The sequence below is a fragment of the Bos indicus x Bos taurus genome, chromosome 29 (genome assembly GCF_003369695.1).
Source record: "Bos indicus x Bos taurus breed Angus x Brahman F1 hybrid chromosome 29, Bos_hybrid_MaternalHap_v2.0, whole genome shotgun sequence".
In the NCBI taxonomy this organism is placed as follows: Eukaryota; Metazoa; Chordata; class Mammalia; order Artiodactyla; family Bovidae; genus Bos; species Bos indicus x Bos taurus.
This window is the reverse complement of record NC_040104.1, coordinates 19,243,896-19,263,444: the sequence shown is the minus strand read 5'-3', so window position 1 is coordinate 19,263,444 and position 19,549 is coordinate 19,243,896. Positions and strand designations below refer to the sequence as shown.

Genomic DNA, 19,549 nt, shown 5'->3' with positions numbered 1-19,549 from the left:
GTCAACGGCGGCCTTCACCAGGCCGCCCCGGGGTGTCACACGTCAGGAATCCAGTGGCATCACTGGGAAAGTATGCTTCTCAAGTCGAAGCTCTGAGCCACAACAACAGAGGGTCCCTGTTCGAAGGAAGTCTCTCTCGCAGGCGGGGCGAGGAGGTGGGGGGGACTCCCCCCCTCCACGGCTGCAGTGGGGAATTTCCTCTGACTGCTTTGTTCTTCTCGGCTTCTGGGGAAGAGGAAAATTCTCAGTACAACACTGACAGCCCCAATCTGAAAATGGTGACATGGCCTCCGGACAGATAACATCAGGTGGGTACATAGAGGGACCCCAGGACAGCAAAGCAAGTCACAGGAGGATGCCTCCCTCCAGGGGGACCCCTAAGGCATGTCAAATCCAAGGCTATAATCTCTCTCTTTTTTCTTTTAAGGCAAAACTTCAAGTGAATTTCTACTCATTGAGTTGATTACACCCCTTCTCTTTGTCTAGGGACTAGAAGGTCCCCATCTATCTAGATGAGGGGTAGTTATTTAAAAGCCCTGCTTTTTTTCCCCTCCGTTATTCTGAGGCTAAGATGTGAGCTACTTAGGTAAAAGGAAAGGCACAGGCTGGGACGGGAGGTTAGCAAGGTGTTCCCGACACTCCGGATCATAATCCTTCTCGATGTAGCCACGTGTGGGTATCTTTTCTTCCCATTTTCTAGGCGTGGGGGTTGCCAGCCATGGCAATGATCTCACTGCTTGTGAACCGCGGTCAGAGGGGGACTTCAGCTTTTCCAGTTCAGCTGCACATTCTCGCTCTGTCACCTGTGCCCAGGGCGAGGCTAACACACAAGAGTCAGGCCCCGGGGCAGCTGGCGTCTTGTCTCAGGCAGCCTCCCATCATGCTTTGCTCTGAGCAGGGCCAGCCCTGACAAGTGGCTCTCCCTGCGTCTCTCTCATCACCAGAACACATGCTCCAGGGGCAGGGCCCGTGTGTTTCTATTGCTGTAACCCAAAGCCTGGGATGGTGCCTCACCAACAAACTCCAGCTATCAAAAAACCTGCTTGCTCTTAAATGATCCAGCTGTCAGCTCTCTGGGAGCCTGGGTTGCATCTGATTGACCCTTACAGGCATAGTCAGTGCCTGGCCTGGGACCCTGTCTTGGACAGGTGAGCTCTGTAAACATTTCCTGAACTGTCTTACTCAAACAATCCTCCTGTGCGGAAAGGTATCAGGGTTTTGAAAAGGTGACCCAAACTGCTTCTCTCTATTAAACTATATTTGGGGCCAAACAATATGGGGGACTCCCAGGCTACATTTCATCAACATGCACCCCAAAATAAAAACGACCACACCTCAGGTCCTTTGGGGATTCATCTGCTACTTTGAGAATCTAATCTCTGTAGCTCGACTCTCAAAGTCAAATCAAACACCTCAGTGTGGGCAGGACACCGCATTTATTTTAACCTATGAAACTCTCATGGTTGGTCACCCTTGCAGCAGGGTTTACTTGGCTCCGACAGCACACATCTGACAGGTGGTCCTAAAACAGAGGAAAGGGACCAAGCGGCCCCGCCCTCTCAGCCAGGTGTCTCTACCCACAGCCAAACGATGGTGGCAAAAACAGAACACTCGAATCCAGAAATGACCCATCTGTTCACAAGTCTATCTTTCTTACAAACTACTGCAGGATGGCATCACTGACTCGGTGGACATGAGGTTGAGCAAACTCCAGGAGATGGTAAAGGACAGGGCGCCTGGCATGCTGTAGATCATGAGGTCGCAGAGAGCTGGACACGACTGAATGACTGAACAACAGCAACTGCAGGAGTGCCCACCTCTGGGGGTGGGTGGGCAACCCCAGAATCTAAACGTCACCCGCTTCTTGTCAACCCCATTCTAAATTATCATTCATAATGATCCCAAAGTCCCTCTTTTTCCTTTCAGTTCTCATGACCTGACGTTTAATGAGAAACTGAACAGAAAGCATCCTGACAGTGTCTTGACCTCTGGGCCAAACTCAACATGAAGCTTCACTGTCTGGCTAAGGATGAAGGAGTCAGTACCAGGGCACCAGGAAGATTTTCCAAAGACGGAAGAGCGGAGACTGTATGGTACTTCGGCTTGTTTTTATACCTGTAAGAGCCCTTCCCCATTTCGTCTGAGTTACATCCCTCCTTTTCTCCCAACTCAACCCAATCTCACCTCATCTCCACCACAATCCACACACAATCCATTCTGTAACTGGCTGAGATGCTTTGGTTCAACAAATCACTCTAAACCATTATGTTCTATACACTTGTTCTCTATCAATGGCTAGTAACTCAAGGGCAGCAATCCAGGATCTAAGTTCCTATAACTCAAAGCATAACCACAAACAACATTCTAACAGGTGCTTGAAAAACATCCCTCGTGAATATCATGAAAGACAACAGGTTCATGCCCTTGCATTTACGGATGCTGCAATAGCCAATATCTAGCAGTGGAAACAAGAAAACAAAACCAGCCTTTAATGCCAAGTCCACGTCTCTGAAACAGTAGACCAAAAGAAAGGAGGAAGCATTTCAAAAAATTTAAACAAACAAATATGTCGGACATTGGGCATACTGACTGAGATGACAGCAGATAGTATCCTATAAAATGAAAATATATACATGATGGTGGGAAATGCCCAAAATAGGGAGTCAAGTGTCTAGAGCCTTGACCCCACTTCTTCCCTGATTCATTGAGTGATCTCATACAGCTCATTTAACCTCTCTGGGCTTTAGTTTATCCATCTCTAAAAGGCAAATAGTTATCACAGCTCCTTCCTGCCTTATAGATATATATAAAGAGCTGACCACAGTGTAGAACAGTTTGGGAATATAAAACATAACAGTAGAATTAAACAGAAGAATTTGACAACAGAAAAAATATTTTTAAAAGCAGACTTTTTAAAAGAAAAACAAGGAAAAACAAGATGGAATAGAAAAACAAAACAACAAAAGCACTAAATAAAATTCAATTATTCTTTCAAGAATTCAACTGGCCTTTTATACGGCAACTTTGAAAGAGGACAAAGTTAGAAGCAAAAGCAAAATGATTAACATATATAAACGTAAAATGTTTTAAACACTGTAGATGAAAAGATAGTTAAGGTTTTTTCAAGTGAGGGATAACTCTGAAGTTCCTGCTCTAATTCAAAGTAGGCAGGCACAGAAAGAACAGATGCAAACTGCTTTGCAAGTGAAAGTATAGCCGACATTTCTGGTTTGGGGAAATCTTGGCCACAGACAGACTTAGATCCTCTTTCCCCCAATGTACTTTTTTTTTTTCCCTAATCATTCATACTCCACAGCAAGCCCACTCCACCTAATAATTACATAGGACTGAGCTACAGTGAGTCCAGCATTCCCCACAAACGTCTGCAGTTTGGCCCAAGAGACAGATCCCATCAGTATTAATCGAAGGAAGAGCAGAAAGTCTTGTCCAGAGATCAATGTCCAAGACCGTCCTGGCAGGGAGCCTCGTTGGAGGGCCTTAGCTCAGCCAGACTCCCCTGTTTGGGGCAGACTTAACTGAGACTCACTTGGGTCTGCCTGGGGCCGAGCACAAGACAGTTACACACTTGAGTGTCTGGAGGAAAGGCCCTTGTTTTTGCTTGCGCTCCTCACACCTGCAAGTGTTCAAGGACACACGTGTGGGGGTGGCTGCAGGGAGAAGAGACGGTTCCTCTCTTAAAGGGGCAGCCTGTCCTCAAAGGCAGGAACCTTCCCTCCAAACTCAAGAACTCTGTCTAATCACGTTCACCCTGCCACTCAGACACACTCCTGGACAGCGAGCTGGCAAAGCGCAAGCCAGGAAGTGGCTTTCTTCAGAGCTTTTCCTCCCAATGTCTTCTAGGTAACTGATTGTTTTAAGAAGTCACCAGAAATGAGTGAAGTCTGGATTTGAGGGTATAGAGTGCAAACTGATGCTGAAGCTCCAACACTTTGGCCACCTGATGAGAAAAGTAGACTCACCGGAAAAGACCCTGATGCTGGGAAAGACTGAGGGCAGGAGGAGAAGTGGGTGACAGAGGATGAGATGGCTGGATGCCATCACCAACTCAATGCACATGAGCTTAAGCAAACTCCAGGAAATGGTGAAGGACAGGGAAGGTGGCGTGCTGCAGTCCATGGGGTTGCAAAGAGTCAGACATGACTGGGCGACTGAACAGTAACAGTGCAAATTGTGTTCAGAAACAAAAGATGCTTCAGATAGCTAATATAAATATCCAAAGGATGTATGTATAGTCATGGCTGATTCACATTGCTATATGGCAGAAACCAACACTGTAAAAATTAGAAAAACAAAACTTTTTTTAAAAGATAAAAATATATATATATCCTCAGTTCAGTTCAGTCGCTCAGTCATGTCTGACTCTTTGCGACCCCATGAATTGCAGCATGCCAGGCCTCCCTGTCCATTACCAAATCCCAAAGTTCACCCAAACTCATGTCCATCGAGTCGGTGACGCCATCCAGCCATGCCTACAGGCAATTAAAAAAAAAAAAAAGAAAATGCCTTCTTAAGCATCTAGGTTATAAGAAGAAAGATAGCTTCACTGATTAGGACTAGAAAATAAGACTTGAGAGTTCTGAAGCCTGGACCTTTCCTAGTAGGTTTTCCATGCAATCTCTGAGCTTTATTTTATCCTAGGAGTAAAGTTCCCCCCTTGTATCAAAGATGAGAGAAATGACTAGTTAACATATTCAAATTCTTGGGGTGGTGAACTATATCTTAAACCATCATTGGAGGATACAACTTTTCAAGCCTTTATCCAATAAATAATTTCTGAGCACCCCTCAGATGTAAAGCGTGGTAGCCAGCCTGGGTGGAATAACAGAAGAGAGTATTAAGAGCAGCAAGGAGGCAGCAGAAGAAACACTTCTGTTCCACTGTAATGGGATAAGCTGAACAGGGACTGCCCACGCCTTTAAAGAAGAAAGGACCGAGAACCCTGCCTGGAGGGGCCCCCACGAGAAATTGCACCCATCTTGGCTCTGAAGGTCAACACCCCCTCAGAGCCCAGCCTTGAGAGCACCTCTCTGGCAGAGCAGGTCCCAGCCTCCACACCGAGTGCAAACTTTCACATTCACCCACCTTAGGACAACTTTCACTCTCATTATCGCTCAAGGAGAGGTGAGTCACAGAACAAACAATGCAGTTGGGTAAGTCAATAGCAGGCACCAAATCCAGAAGCCAGTCGTGGGCCACCAGGGGCATCGGGATCGTGGTCCAGCGACCTGCTGTATGACCCGTCGGACGCCACACTGATCAGTCAGGGCTGATGGGGCCACAGCCACGAGGCTCCACCCGCTGGCCACAGGGAGCATCTGTGACTCCATCCACAGGTCCCCACCAAGAACATGCTTCCTGGGGCTGCTGCGGCCAGGGACTGGGCATGGAGGTCACTTGGGGCCACTCCTGCCAGGCGGGGAGCTCCCCCACTGGGCAACTTTGACCGAAATTCCCAGGAGCCTGGACACCCGCTTCCTTGGAACTGCTATGCCCTTGCAGGTTCTTCTCACAAGTCTCCTTCCTTCCTGTCTGCCACCAGGCCTGAAAGGCCCCCGCCTTCTCTTTGAAAGCCCTCCACCTTCTCTTGCTCTCTGCCACTCTGTACTTCAGACGCCCCCCCACTCCCCCAGACATTTCTTACAAGTCCAATCATGTCTCGACATCTGCTGCTCAGCAGACCCAAACTAACACGCTACTAATGTTGGATATTTTCCTCCCAATTGTCTGACGTTGTGCAAAACTATAAAAGGCCTCTTCTTTGTTGTCTGCTGTGTGACTCTGGGCTAGACCTCTTCCCTCCCTAGGAACCTTAATTCCCTCCTTCATAAAGTGAGGATAACAGATTTTTCTTTATGTGGTTGTTGGTGACAGTTTTAAAAAATATGAAGGCATATGAAAGACTCTAGCACACAGTAAGAGCTCAGCACACATGTGGGTTGAGCTGAAAAGCTGAAGTGACCTAGGTGGTAGTGCTGAGTGCATGCTGGGTTGCGTCTGCCTCTTTGCGACCCCATGGACTGTAGCCCGCCAGGTTCCTCTGTCCATGGAATTCTCCAGACAAGAATAATGGAGTGGGTTGCCATTTCCTCCTCCAGGGGATCTTCCCAACCCAGAGATCGAACCCGCGTCTCCTGTATTGGCTGGCAGGTATTTCACACCACTGAGCCACCAGGGAGACTTTACGAAATGACCTAAACTGAAATTAAGTATCAGCTGTGCTCCCCAAGACACTGCCAGGAATGAGTGGAATTCTCTAAGTTAAACCCATCACCCTCTGACCAGAAGGAATGTAGAACTGTACTGGAAAAACAAAAGGTCTGGAGAGTAACATGAAACAGTGATAACAATTAGCACCTAAAGAGGGTTTCCTATGGACCCAGCACTGTGCTGAGTGCCTTCCATAAGCTATTCATGCAATTCCCACCACAATCCGAAGAGACTGAAACTGCTATTGTGACCATTTTGCAGATAAGAATACTAAGGCACAGTGAGGTAAGCTGGCCCACAGCCATGCAGCTGGTCAGTGGCAAAACCAGGACACACCTGGCTCCAGAGTGCCCGCTCTCAACCCTGACACAGTGAAGCCTCTGCCACATAGCCCAAGGTCAAACAGCCTCTCACCTCTCGTGTGCTTAAGCTGAACCTAGACCTGCAGGCATAAGAGTAGCACATGGGGTGATTATCATCACCCCATCTGTAAGCATCACAAGAAAGTCACTTTAGGGGGAAGGGGACGGGGAGGGATACACAGAGGCCCTTGAACAACACAGGTTTGAGCTTCACAGATCCACTTATACATGGATTTCTTTTGAATATAAACATACTTAAAAAATCCTTTTTGTAGATTTGCAGCAATTTAAAAAAAGAAAAAAAAATCAGACAAACTGCATAGCCTGGAAATATGAAAACATTACGAGAAAAAAAAGCGAGGTCAGGAATGCATAAAATACACGTAGATGTACATAAAACACAGAACATGTGTAAGTGGACTGTTTATGCTAGCAGGTCAACAGCAGGCTAGTAGCTAAGTTTGGGGATTATACTCAGATTTCTGACTGCACAGGGGTCGGCACCCCTCACCCCATGTGTTCAAGGGTGGACTGAAGCATCTGTTGAATGGAAGGAGTCTCCATGCGTCTGCTGAATGGAACGAGTCTCTATGCTGAGGACCCACTCACTGGTCCGACAGCATCCAAGCTGGGAAGGCAACCGGGAAACCAGGAGATGCCAAGGGGCACAATCAAGGGATCAACTGGAAGAGCCCTTCGCAGCTGAGGCCATGGGAGTTTCCAGGCCAGCTGCTCACGACCAACAGGACCTGCGTGGTTGCCTCAGCAACACACGGGCTGGATTCTGCTCAGGGGAAACATCGGCTTCAAAGACACAAAGGTGGAGCTTCCAAGAGGAGACAGAGTGGCATTCCAGCAGGGTCACCACCCAGTTCCACCACATGGAGTTAGAGTTTGTTAAAGAAACAGCCACCCAGAAAATGGGAGACCCAGAGAAGCCTTGAAAGCAGGTGGTTGGCAGGGGAAAGGGGTTGCTGTGTCCCCTAAAAAGATGGGTCCCCTTGTGAGTTTCCTGACTCCAAATCCAGGCACCCAGAGGCTTCAGGTGGTTTAAACACCAGGATGTGCAATCTGTTTTGTATAGTATAAAGGTGTCTCTCTGCCCTAAAGGCAGCTTCCTGGAGCTACGGGAGCTGCGTCCAGTCCCCGGGGTGGCTCAGCCAGCTGTGGTCTTCAAAGGCGACTGACAAAAACAGGGAACCTCCCTGTCCACACCTTCAAAGCCGTTTAGAAGGGAAAAAACGAACAACGAGGCCGAGTCCTCCCACCATGTGATTTTCTCCACAGGTGGCAGATGTCTAAGACCAACTGTCCCCATGCGAACCAGTCAGGAGGCAGAGGCAGTGGGACCTCCACACAGGCAACACCACCAAGGGGCTTCTGATCCCTCCAGCTCAGAGCGGCCGGGGACCCCCGCCCCCGAGCTCCAACGTACTTCCCCAGCAGTCTCACAACTGAGCAGCATGTCAACTCCCTACTCCAGTGAGATCCCACTCACATTCCATGTGCACACTGAGGACCCGCCGTCAAACACAGCGCAGAGAATCAGAATTCCCCAGCTTCTGCGATGCTGGCTGGTAGCCAGGCTCCACGTAGGCTGAGGGGGTTTGTCTGGCTTCCTACAACCCACCACTCACAGGGCCCTCTGAGGAGGAAAGGGCAGATGCTGTTTCTGCCTCTCTCATTGCCAAACTCTTCTCCTCCCAGCCATCCAGGAGCTACCCACGGATGCTCTACCCTGAGACAGTGACACTCCCTGTAAGCCTGAGGCCAAGTCCAGCTTTGCTTGGGTGAGAACCTCAGGATCCTTGTAAATGGCAGGACTGCACAAAAAGGGCACCACGGTTTTACGCTTACGTCAGGAAAGACTGTAGTCAACTCATAACCTTACAGCCACAGTACTGACACGGAGAGATTGTATTCCAGAACCTGGCTTAGGGAATATTCCCTCCACCCCCAATTATAAAGCTCCAAGTTGTTCCTAATAACATCTCCATGGGAATGCAGGCTATAATTAGAATCTCCTGCACCAATTCACACCACAGTGCTCTTCGGCTCTGGGGACCCCCTCTCCTTTCCTCATCAGTGACTGAGGCTCACATGAGAAGCTGCCCCTGGGGGTTGTACCTGAGGACACTGAGATGATTTTGCAATCCAGCTTTCCTTCAGAAAACCGTGATTTCAGGTGATGCCGCCCAAGCTCAGGTTTCATTCTGAACTGAAGGGCTTGGAAGCCCTTCCTTCTCTTAGCAGTAGCTTTATGTTTCTGAACCCTACAACTCAATGACCAGACCTACAACTCAGTCAGAATGCCCAGGTTTCGGGTGTGGCCCTTGGACTCTGTTATTGTGTGAGGATAGACGGGCTCTAATTTATCTACAAAATGAGAAGAAGGTTTATTTTGGGCTAAAAGCAACAGATGCTAAAGCATCTATTTCTGCTTTATTGACTTTGCCAAAGCTTTTGACTGTGCCTATCACAATAAACTGTGGAAAATTCTGAAAGAGATGGGAATACCAGATCACCTGACCTGCCTCTTGAGAAACCTATATGCAGGTCAGGAAGCAACAGTTAGAACTGGACATGGAACAACAGACTGGTTCCAAATAGGAAAAGGAGTACGTCAAGGCTGTATATTGTCATCCTGCTTATTTAACTTATATGCAGAGTACATCATGAGAAATGCTGGGCTGGAAGAAGCACAAGCTGGAATCAAGACTGCCAGGAGAAATATCAATAACCTCAGATATACACATAACACCACTCTTATGGCAGAAAGTGAAGAGGAACTAAAAAGCCTCTTGATGAAAAGTGAAAGAGAAGAGTGAAAAAGTTGGCTTAAAGCTCAACATTCAGAAAACAAAGATCATGGCATTTGATCCTACCACTTCATGGGAAATAGATGGGGAAACAGTGGAAACAGTGTCAGACTTTATTTTTTGGGGCTCCAAAATCATTGCAGAACGTGACTGCAGCCATGAAATTAAAAGACGCTTACTCCTTGGAAGGAAAGTTATGACCAACCTAGATAGTATATTCAAAAGCAGAGACATTACTTTGCCCACAAAGGTCCGTCTAGTCAAGGCTATGGTTTTTCCAGTGGTCATGTATAGATGTGAGAGTTGGACTGTGAAAAAAGCTGAGCGCCAAAAAATTGATGCTTTTGAACTGTGGTGTTGGAGAAGATTCTTGAGAGTCCCTTGGACTGCAAGGAGATCCAACCAGTCCATCCTAAAGAAGATCAGTCCTGGGTGTTCATTGGAAGGACTGATGCTGAAGCTGAAACTCCAATACTTTGGCCACCTGATGCGAAGAGTTGACTTACTGGAAAAGACACTGATGCTGCGAGGGATTGGGGGCAGGAGGAGAAGGGGACGACAGAGGATGAGATGGCTGGATGGCATCACTGACTGGATGGACGTGAGTCTGAGTGAACTCCGGGAGTTGGTGATGGACAGGGAGGCCTGGCGTGCTGCGATTCATGGGGTCGCAAAGAGTCGGACACGACTGAGCGACTGAACTGACTGAACTGAAAAGCAACGGGGGATCGTCTAGGGCTTCCGTTTCTACAAAGCTAGGACCGCTTTGTGCAATGTCTCACTGAAAAATACGTGCAAGTTGAATTCCTGATGGTCTCAAATGTAGTCTTTCAGAGGTTGAAGGATCAGCTATTCATAAGTCTGCACAGCATAGTAAATCATAATTTCATTACAGGTAATGAATGGCTTGGAGCTTAGCCTTTTCCCACGCTCCGTGATAAAGAAGAGACCCTGAGCACTTCATACAACAGTTGAAACACAAAGCTGGGGCCACACCTACACACTGACAACACAACTATTACCAGCAGGACTGCTCCACACCAACTGCAGGAGTGACAGGAAAGAATTCCTTATCTGCATCAACTGAAGTCTGGCAATCTGGAGTGAAGTTCTACGAAGGTGGTTTAGAGACCATAGCTCCACCCACTCCTGCATGCCACGCCCCCTCCCCCTGCATAGTGTTAATGAGTGACAAGCAAGGCACAGGGCCCTGAATCTACTCTAAAGGGAGTAACTGAGATAACCAATGAGTGTTCTCATTCTTTAAGAGAGAAAGATTTCAAACTGAGGTGAGACATGCAGCACTTAAGTTTCAGTTCAAGAGCCACCTTCCTGCAGAAGGCTTGGAAAAAGTCATTTTTTTGTCTCAGTTTTGTCATTGACAAAAGGAGCCTGGAGGGACACAGAAGGGAAGGGATCAACACTCTGACAATCCAGCATATTATTCTACACCTACTGAAATGGAGAGGGAAAAAAACCACGGATGCCTATGTTTGTCAAGGATCTAGAAAGTATTTTGTTTAGGTCCATCAAATACACAGAGAACACTGGGCCACCTCTCTCAGATGGTTTTGTAATCAGATGGGGTTCATAATGTATCTTCAAACAAAAGAAAATGGAGCTTTCTGATTATATCAGTTTGATAATCATAAGCAGTCCCAGCAAGGTAAGAAGGTGCATTCTGGCGGAAGCCAGTGTTGCATTTGATGTATTCTTAACTCAGCTAACAGGCAGGCTTTCAAGCCACGTTATCTGCCCCCACATCTTGACCTAATTTAACAAGTTGCCATGGGAGCCCAATGAAGGTTGATGCAATTTTCTTATCTTGGGAGGAAGAATGCAACTGAGCAAGAGAATGTGAAAATTCAGTTTCTAACTGATTTCCACACTTACTGTGCGGTAAATAAGACAGCATCAGAAGAAGTCAAATGTATTCCTTTGAGGGTGTAATGGGTAGAGAACTGGGCTCCCAGAGACAGGAAAATGGATTCACCCCAGTTCAGGGAATCTATACAGACATCCTTTCGTTCAGGTGACATAAAAGGTATACATGTGCTCCTACTGTGTGGCCACACATACCCTGGAGGTAAGCAAATTTAAAGGAAACAGATTAAAAAAAAAAGAGCATAGAACTTGAGATAGAAAATAGGTGTGATGTTTATGAGCAATAAAGAGTTTTGCCAACACTTATACAATGATTTCCACTCTCCAAAGTACTTTTCTGAACTTCAGGTCATCTTGGTATGTCTGCATAGACTCAGAGACTCATTTATAAGAACTACAGTCACTGCACACGTCCCAGGCAGTGGAGGGGCCCAGGGAAGCATGTTCTGTTCCCTGGCCTGTTCCCTAGGATTTATCTGAGATGATAAGAGGTCACAATGAGGGGCAAGATATAGTTTTCACTGTGGACAAGAGATATTTACCAGACAGTGAACATGGGGCCGAGGGGGTGGAGGGAGGTGGGAGAGGCTGGGGGGGTGGGGAAGAAAGCCACCCAAATTTGAACCACTCCTCATACACCAACCATGGGGTGGCAGGGAGTCGGACATGACTGAGCGACTAACACCACATGCCAAATAAATCCTGACTTTCATCAAACCACAGCAATAAGAAAATCCAGTTCAAGTCTAAGGACAATGACAATATCTTGAATTCGTCAAGATAGTGAACCTTCCAGGCCTACGAGCACTTATCTGTACTCAACATGTGCTCAGAAACATCTGCTGAAATAATTGATTTGTTACGATTGAGCTTTCTCTCCTGCGTCTAGCAACTTGTCTGGCACTCATTTGTCTCATTAACTGAGTTAGTTCAATTACATGCTCACAGATCTCCTACCAAGAGAGGGAGGGACACTTCCACTTCGCTAAAAGTAGAAGAGGGTACAAGGTAAATTTGCCTAAAATCACACAGTGTGTGAGGGCTGGGGGGAGCATGGAGGACTTCTGTTTTCTGGGCTATTGTTTGCACCTCTATCTGAGATGGCTTGAAAAGTAAAATCCCCAGTTACAAAGAAGAAAAAGCTGAATGGTAAGATACTTTAAAAATTGTATTTTAGTTCAAATGACTACTGGAGTTTTTGAGATCATTAACTGATAATCATCTTCTCCTTTGTCCCATTCAATGAATATTCTACTCCCTTAGAGATAGAGACAGAGAAAGAAAGAGGAAACAAGAGCGAGGAAGAAAAGGATGGAAGGAACGATGGAAGGAACGAAAGGTAGGAAGAAGCAATCATTAAAACAGTCCACCCAAAGAAGTGCATGTGTGCCCAGTCATGTCCAACGCCTCTGCAACCCCATGGACTGTAGCCCTCCAGGCTCCTCTGTCCATGGGATTCTCCAGGCAAAAATACTGGAGTGGGTTGCCATTTCCTTTTCCAGGGGATCTTCCTGACCCAGGGATCGAACCCACATCTCCTCAGTGGCAGGTGAATTCTTTACCACTGAGCCACCTGGGAAGCCCAAATAAGGGATGACATCAAACACAACTCAGACTTCCAGGACATTCCTGTATTTGTCCTGAAAAGAGGTTTAGGTGTTCTGATCTGTTTGGCTTTGGATGAGAAATGCCCACCTGTTAGAAGGCTCACAGGTGGCATTTTGGTGTTGGCTCTCCTGATGGCTGTCTTCATGTCCAAATTCGTACTCCTAGGTCTTAACATTCCACGTCATCCTTTTCCTTCTCTCCTTAAAACTATGACACTTGGAGAGATTTCCAACTCTCAGATAATTCTTGTCAAGATCAGCTTAGCTGAAACTCTTCAAATCACTCTTGTAGAGTATGAGCTCTGCAGGCCTCTCCCATCAGACTCCAGTAACTTATACACATGCCCTTTTCAGAAGAGTTTCTATTTGAGGTGGAGATCAGGCTTTCACCATTTCTAGAAACTTCTAAACTTTTTGTAGAGTAGCCACGATTCCTTACCACAATCTTACCCCATGCAGGTTGACCTAAATCATAAGGCTTTCTCTGGCCATAACCCAAACTTTAGAACTTAAAAGTCAGTATACTTAATGTCATTATCCACAAAACTACCTTAACTAGCAAAATTTTCAGAACTGCATACCAAACGAAAAGAAAATGATGAAAACTGTTAGAGGAGAAGAATTATGATCATGCCTGGTGATCATGCCTGGTGACAGTGGTTACGGTAGAGATTATGTCAGAGGGAATAAGGCAAGACTTTTAATAAGGAGAAGCTACATTGAGGATTTGGTCCTGGAAGTCAGGGTGGCAGGGGGAGGAGAGGTGGTAGCCTTTTCACTTGGGCAAATGACAGCACTTGCACCACAAGGAGAGAGGCAAACACAGCCACTCAGAGATGCCTGCCACCTCCACAGCCCCGATTCACTTCACAGCTACCTCTGCCTCTCCCCCTCCTAACTACGCAATCTTTTTCTCCTCCTCCATCAGTGTACCCAACTGGAGTCCAATTCTCAAAATACCTAAGCGTTACTATAAGGGGTTTTCCAGGTGTCGCAGGGGTAAAGAACCCGCCTGCCAATGCAGGAGATGCAAAAGATGCAGGTTCGATCCCTGGGTCGGGAAGATCCCCTGGAGAAGGAAATGATGGCCCACTCGAGTATTCTTGGCTGGAAAATCCCATGGGCAGAGGCGCTTGGCAGGCTACAAGTCCATGGGGTCACAAAAAGTCGGATGCGACTGAACACAAGCAGCACTCTCATACATCCTAAAAGACACTTTACATACTTTCTTTATTCCAAATGTCATTAATAGAAAGGCACAAACTTTCTCCTGTCTGCTGCCCAGAGGGAAGGGACTGACCCCCTTGCAGAACAGCGATTTCCCACCTACTCATGATGCTCAAGGAAGGACTTGGGAAATATTGTAGGAAGAAAAAAGTAGTTGACTATTAAGCTCCTTTCTGGCCCACAACTCTGTGTAATAGTCCTGGTCACTACTTCAAAATCCAAACACGACTCCTGAGCACCTATGCATGCACTGAACTGTACAAGGAGCTGGATGGATACAATGTAAGAGACACAACCCTGATCCATGAAGGAGGAGGAACTTTTCCAAGCATGTGAGTTGTTCTCAAAGGTCAGCTGAGTTTCCTTGAGTTTTCCCTCACACAGAAACAGGGATAGAGCTCAGTCTTAAGATCAGATAGACACCTCTCTAGAAATGCACACTGAGGTATCTGTCTTCATCCACACAAAGGGTCTTCACATGGTGACCCACCCAGGGTGGATAAATTCCAAGAGGCCAAGACCACCGCTGCACATTCGAAGCTTAAAACAAGCTCCACTCACAACACAATTTCTGAATTTTAGAAAACACTACGATCTTACAGGCTCCCCTGGTGGCTCTGCAGTAAAGAATCTACCTGCAATGCAGGAGCTGCAGGAGACGTGAGTTCGATCCCTGGGTCAGGAAGTTCCCCTGAAGGAGGACATAGCAACCCACTCCAGTATTCTTGCCTGGAGAATCCCATAGACAGAGGAGCCAGGTGGGCTATAGTCCATGGGTTGCAAAGTACTGGACTGAAGAGACTGAGCAGGCACAATCTTACAGAAAAGATCTGATCATTAATATATTCCTACTCCTCGGACAGATCTCAGATACACTCTTCAAACCTTCCCAAGGTTACACAGCCTCTGTGCCCCACCTCGCTTGGACAATGAATTCAGATTCTTGGACCAGATTCTCAGTCAAAGCCCAAGCTCTCAACATACACCTTCCTTTCTCTATGATCTTTCTTTTGTTCAGCATGACTACAACTTTCACTCCTGGGGGAAAAAAGTCAATAATAAAGCTCAGTGAGAAGAAAGGTTTTCTCTAGAGGCCAGGATCTAGCCTGAGTGTAGGGTGACTGAGGGCACTTTTCCCATTTCCACTCCTGCCTGATAATGAGGATTCTACTGCCGATGAGTCCAGGGAGTAGACCCATTCAGTGATGGCTTTCAGTGACGCTGCTGCTGGCTCTGTGTTCAGAGAGCCCTCCAAGAGCAGGTGAGAAGAAGCCCCTTGATGCTAGGCCGGGAAGGCAGAATTTCCAGAAGCACCAGATTGACAGAATTCCCTTCCCCTAGTTACAGATTCAAAATATCAGTTTTCCTACCACTCTTGGAAAGAATCCCTTGAAATAGAATGATATTATTTGCTTCCAAAACTCAATGGCTATCTGCAGAGTGGCCTGAGAGGCTGACCCAACCCCTCAGAGTCTTCTTGTCCCCTAGGAAGGGGGTGACCTTAGGGGCTGGGGACAGACAGAAGTGTCCAGGGAGCCCACCCCAGTGGGCGGGAGGAGGCCAGGCGTCCTACCTGTGTAGCCGGCCAGGGCCGCAGCAGGAATGACGGGCTTGTCCTTATTGAGGTCAGCGCGGTCACGCACATAGTCCTTGAAGGTGCCCTTGGGCTTGTGGTTGGGCAAGGCAGCTGGATAGTCCTCGGAGTCGAAGCTGTCGTAGGAGGGGACGCGCTGCAGGCTGTTGAAAGACGACTGGCTACTCCAGGACTGGGTGAGGCGGTCGCAGCTGTCATAGCTCTCTATGCTCTCGAAGGAGTCCTGGCCCCCGAGCTTACCTGGAGGAGGAGGAGGAGGCAAGAGGAGAGCGGGGAGGAGGGATGGGAAGAGACACTGTGAAACCCTCTCGGTGAGGATGCGCAGGAGGGATACAGAGCGGCCGGCGGGGATGGAGGTGCGTGCATTTGCTCGGGGGAAAAGGGGCTGCCTGGACCCAGCCTGAGAGCCCCCTGCATGGTCCGGTCTTGCTCCAAAGCCTCTAGGACCGAGACTCAGAGCCGGGTGTTGCTACTCATCTCTGCCAGGGGGAGACAGCAGTGTTTGGAACGACAAGAATTCCACAACCAGAAACCTACAGGCTGAGAAACACGTCTGTTATGACGAGATTTCTGGCCGATGAGTTAGACCCAATGAGGGGATGAAGAAATCTGAGCTGCATCAGGCTCAACTCACCCTCTACCCTAACTCAAGCCAAGGAGATGATTTCAAAAGGCCCCATTTGGCAAAATATTTTGGTCATAAGAAAAAAAAATTCCATTACACTAGGAGAGGATTGACCTTCCTTGACCTTGGAACGAAAACACTATTTTTTAGCCTTTTTTCCAAACACTCTTTGAAATGTACATCGTACTGCCTCTATGCCTTCTCAAATAGAAAAAGAAGTTATGAGATGTTTTTTTTCCAGGAGATTAAAAAAAAAATATCATTTTTCTAAACAGAAATCCATATTCTTTACCAAGCACTATCTGTACTTGAAATTTGTGCTTTATTAGGGAAACGAAGGCAATTAAAAAAACAAAGAAGTTGATTAAAGAGTTAAGGTCCGTAGCAATGGCAGAAATCCTTTACTCTGTGAGTTGCTTAAGGCATTCTTAACTGACCACAAGATCATGCAAGTTCATTAATTTCCCAAACCAGGTTATAAACAGCTGCTATGATTGCATAATAGCTCCTAGAGAAATTTCCATTGGCAAAAAATGCCATTTAAAAGGAGGCTGAAAACGGAGGGGGCGGTGGCAGGGCGGTGGGGCGGGGACAAAAACAAATGCAGCTAACTGCTGAAAAGGCTCACAGGAATATTTTTTATGTTTTATTTCCAGATACTTTCCAGGCAACCTCAATTAAATCATGGGAGATTAAATGGCTGATTGAGTCCAGCAAAGTCAAGAGGCCAAAGGATGTGACAAATGTGTATGCAGAAATACCTGTGAGTCAAGGCTGGCTGGCCTACTCTGACGTTTAAATCCCAGAAGAAAGTTGGTATATACAAAGTAATACTAGTAAGTTTCTGGTGTATCCTCCCCTTCACAACAGAGGAAATTCATTAAGACAATGAAATTCAAATATTTAATTTTGGTGTCCAAACCAAAATTAAATAGACAGTAATTAAGAAGGAAGATATATAACTTCCAAAAAAGATTTTTAACCCCAGATAAAAGAAGTTAAATATGTAATTTTTGCATTATCTACTCTTGTAAATTTCCTGAGCCTCTTATCCCTTCCAACACTGCTTGGAACAAAAATATAGTTAGTTATCTGCTTCGTCTCATTCCTTCTTCCAACCACTCATTCAAAGAACGGCAATCCCCAGAAAGCCTCGGAGCTGTCTGCCCCATATGCCAAGTCCACTGTCATATTTGCAACTTTTTATTATTATTATTTTTATCATCTAGTTAATACTCTGTAATGACCTACATGGGAAAAGAGTAAGAGTGGATATATGTGTGTATGTATATATATATATATATATAAACTGATTCTCTGCTTTATACCTGAAACACAACATTATAAAACAACTATACTCCCCAAAACTGTTGTAAATAAAAAAACTTTAAAAAGAAGGAATTGTCCCTTCCAGAAATTCACATTAAAAGTCTCAAGAAAACAGACCCCAACCAAGAATGCAGCAGCCTCTTTTCAACAGAACAGGAAATTTTGTGGCCTCCCATAAAAAGGTGTTTGCTCATTCCAGCTGTCCATCTTAAACATACCAAAAGCCTAAGAAAGAGTTTATATTTTCATGAGGAACACCCCACCAAGTCCCCTGCATTTACACTCAAAAGTCCCTGAGATGATTCCGTCAGTCATTTTTATACTGGGAGGGCGTGGAGACTGGAATTTCCACTCGCTGGACAGCTGAGGTTCCAAGGAACCCCAGTAAGCAGGGACACTGAACGAGGCCATAACCGCCCCCTGGCAGCCTCTCAAACATGAGCCAAATGCAACTCTGTTGAGAGCTGCGGTTTATAGCAGGAGGCTGCTTTCATTTCAGCTCTCTTTCACAATCCTAGAGCTGGGAACCTTCATTTACGGGTATTTTTCTCCCAAAATGGGTTGGTTCCAACTAGATGAGTCGCTCAGTTAGGCTACTGTGTTCAGGGGCGGGGAAGCTCGTGTCCTCTAAGACATCCATCGGCTGGCTTTCCTGAGAAACATCTCGGCAAGGTCCTTGCAAAGCTCCCTGACCCCACCACACAGACCTCAGGGCACCCAAAGCAAGAGGTGGGGGAGCCCTGTGGCAGCCCACTCAACAGACCAGCCCAAAGAAGACAGTTCTCTGAGTCCAAGGAAGTGGAATAGAAACACTCTGTCTACCCGAATGCAGTCTGGGAACACTGCGATTATTGTTCATCATCTTCAACTAACAGTGATGCTTTCAGTCTACCCCAACCCTGCCATGGCAGAGTCAACCACCCCGCTGGAATACGTCCTGTTTGCAGCACTTCTCACTCGTAAAAAAGCAACCGTGAACAAAACGGTCTGCCCCCAAGTTTGTGTGGTGAGATGCTTGGTGTGAGCAAAGGAGAATGAGGCCAGAGAGCAAGCCTTCCTGTTTCTCTGTGCAGTTCACCGTCTGGCCCACCATCATTCATCTGGGGTCGCAGGAACCAAGAGAAGGACAGGGAAGAGGCCAGTAACACAAAGCAAAGCCAGACACAAGGACAACAGTCCTGCCCAAAGTGACAGCACGCTGGGCCCCCCCACACACACACCGGCAACAGTCCTGCCCAAAGTGACAGCACGCTGGGCCCCCCCCCCACCTACCCCCCACACACACACACACCCCGCAACAGTCCTGCCCAAAGTGACAGCATGCTGGACCACCGCCCCCCACACACACACACACCGGCAACAGTCCTGCCCAAAGTGACAGCACGCTGGGCACCCCCGCTACACACATGTGCACGCGCGTGCACAGCCTCACTGCACACTCACAGAAAGCCCCATGAGAAAGACTGGCGTTCTGTTGCCGTGACCCGCCTGAGAAAAAAGGTACACATGTGAGTGTAAGTATTTAAATAGACCTGCATCCAAAAATAAAGAAGGGGAAGGTAAAGCTGGTCCCACCCATCCCCTTCTGTCTGAAACACAAACACCCCGTGTCCCTAGGAGGCAGATCACAGGCTGCGATTCTGCTGGGACTTCCCCTCCGCAGGCCTGCTGGGAGGAAGTGGGAGCCTGGACGCTCGAAGGAGCTGAGCCTAGGCCTCAGGACAGGGAGAGGGGTCAGCACTGAGCAGACATCACTGCGAGGCCGGCCACTCGGAAAGACTTCCTCCTGCTCCTCTTCCTGTCTGTAACTCTTTCCAGTTTATCCATCAGAAGAGTCAAGCTAGTTCTCCTGTTGACTGATCTGCAGCATCATT

The 19,549-nt window shown here is 47.1% G+C and overlaps 1 protein-coding gene across 3 annotated transcripts in view; it reads right to left on the bottom strand.

Annotated features, from left to right (window-relative positions):
- ETS1 (ETS proto-oncogene 1, transcription factor) overlaps positions 1-19,549 on the bottom strand; it is a 140,243-nt gene that overhangs the window by 10,038 nt on the left and 110,656 nt on the right. For all 3 annotated transcript variants that reach the window (XM_027531197.1, XM_027531196.1, XM_027531198.1), the window contains one exon: positions 15,701-15,961. In XM_027531197.1, coding sequence (XP_027386998.1) covers positions 15,701-15,961 — 261 coding nt within the window. The remainder of the gene's footprint in view (positions 1-15,700; positions 15,962-19,549) is intronic.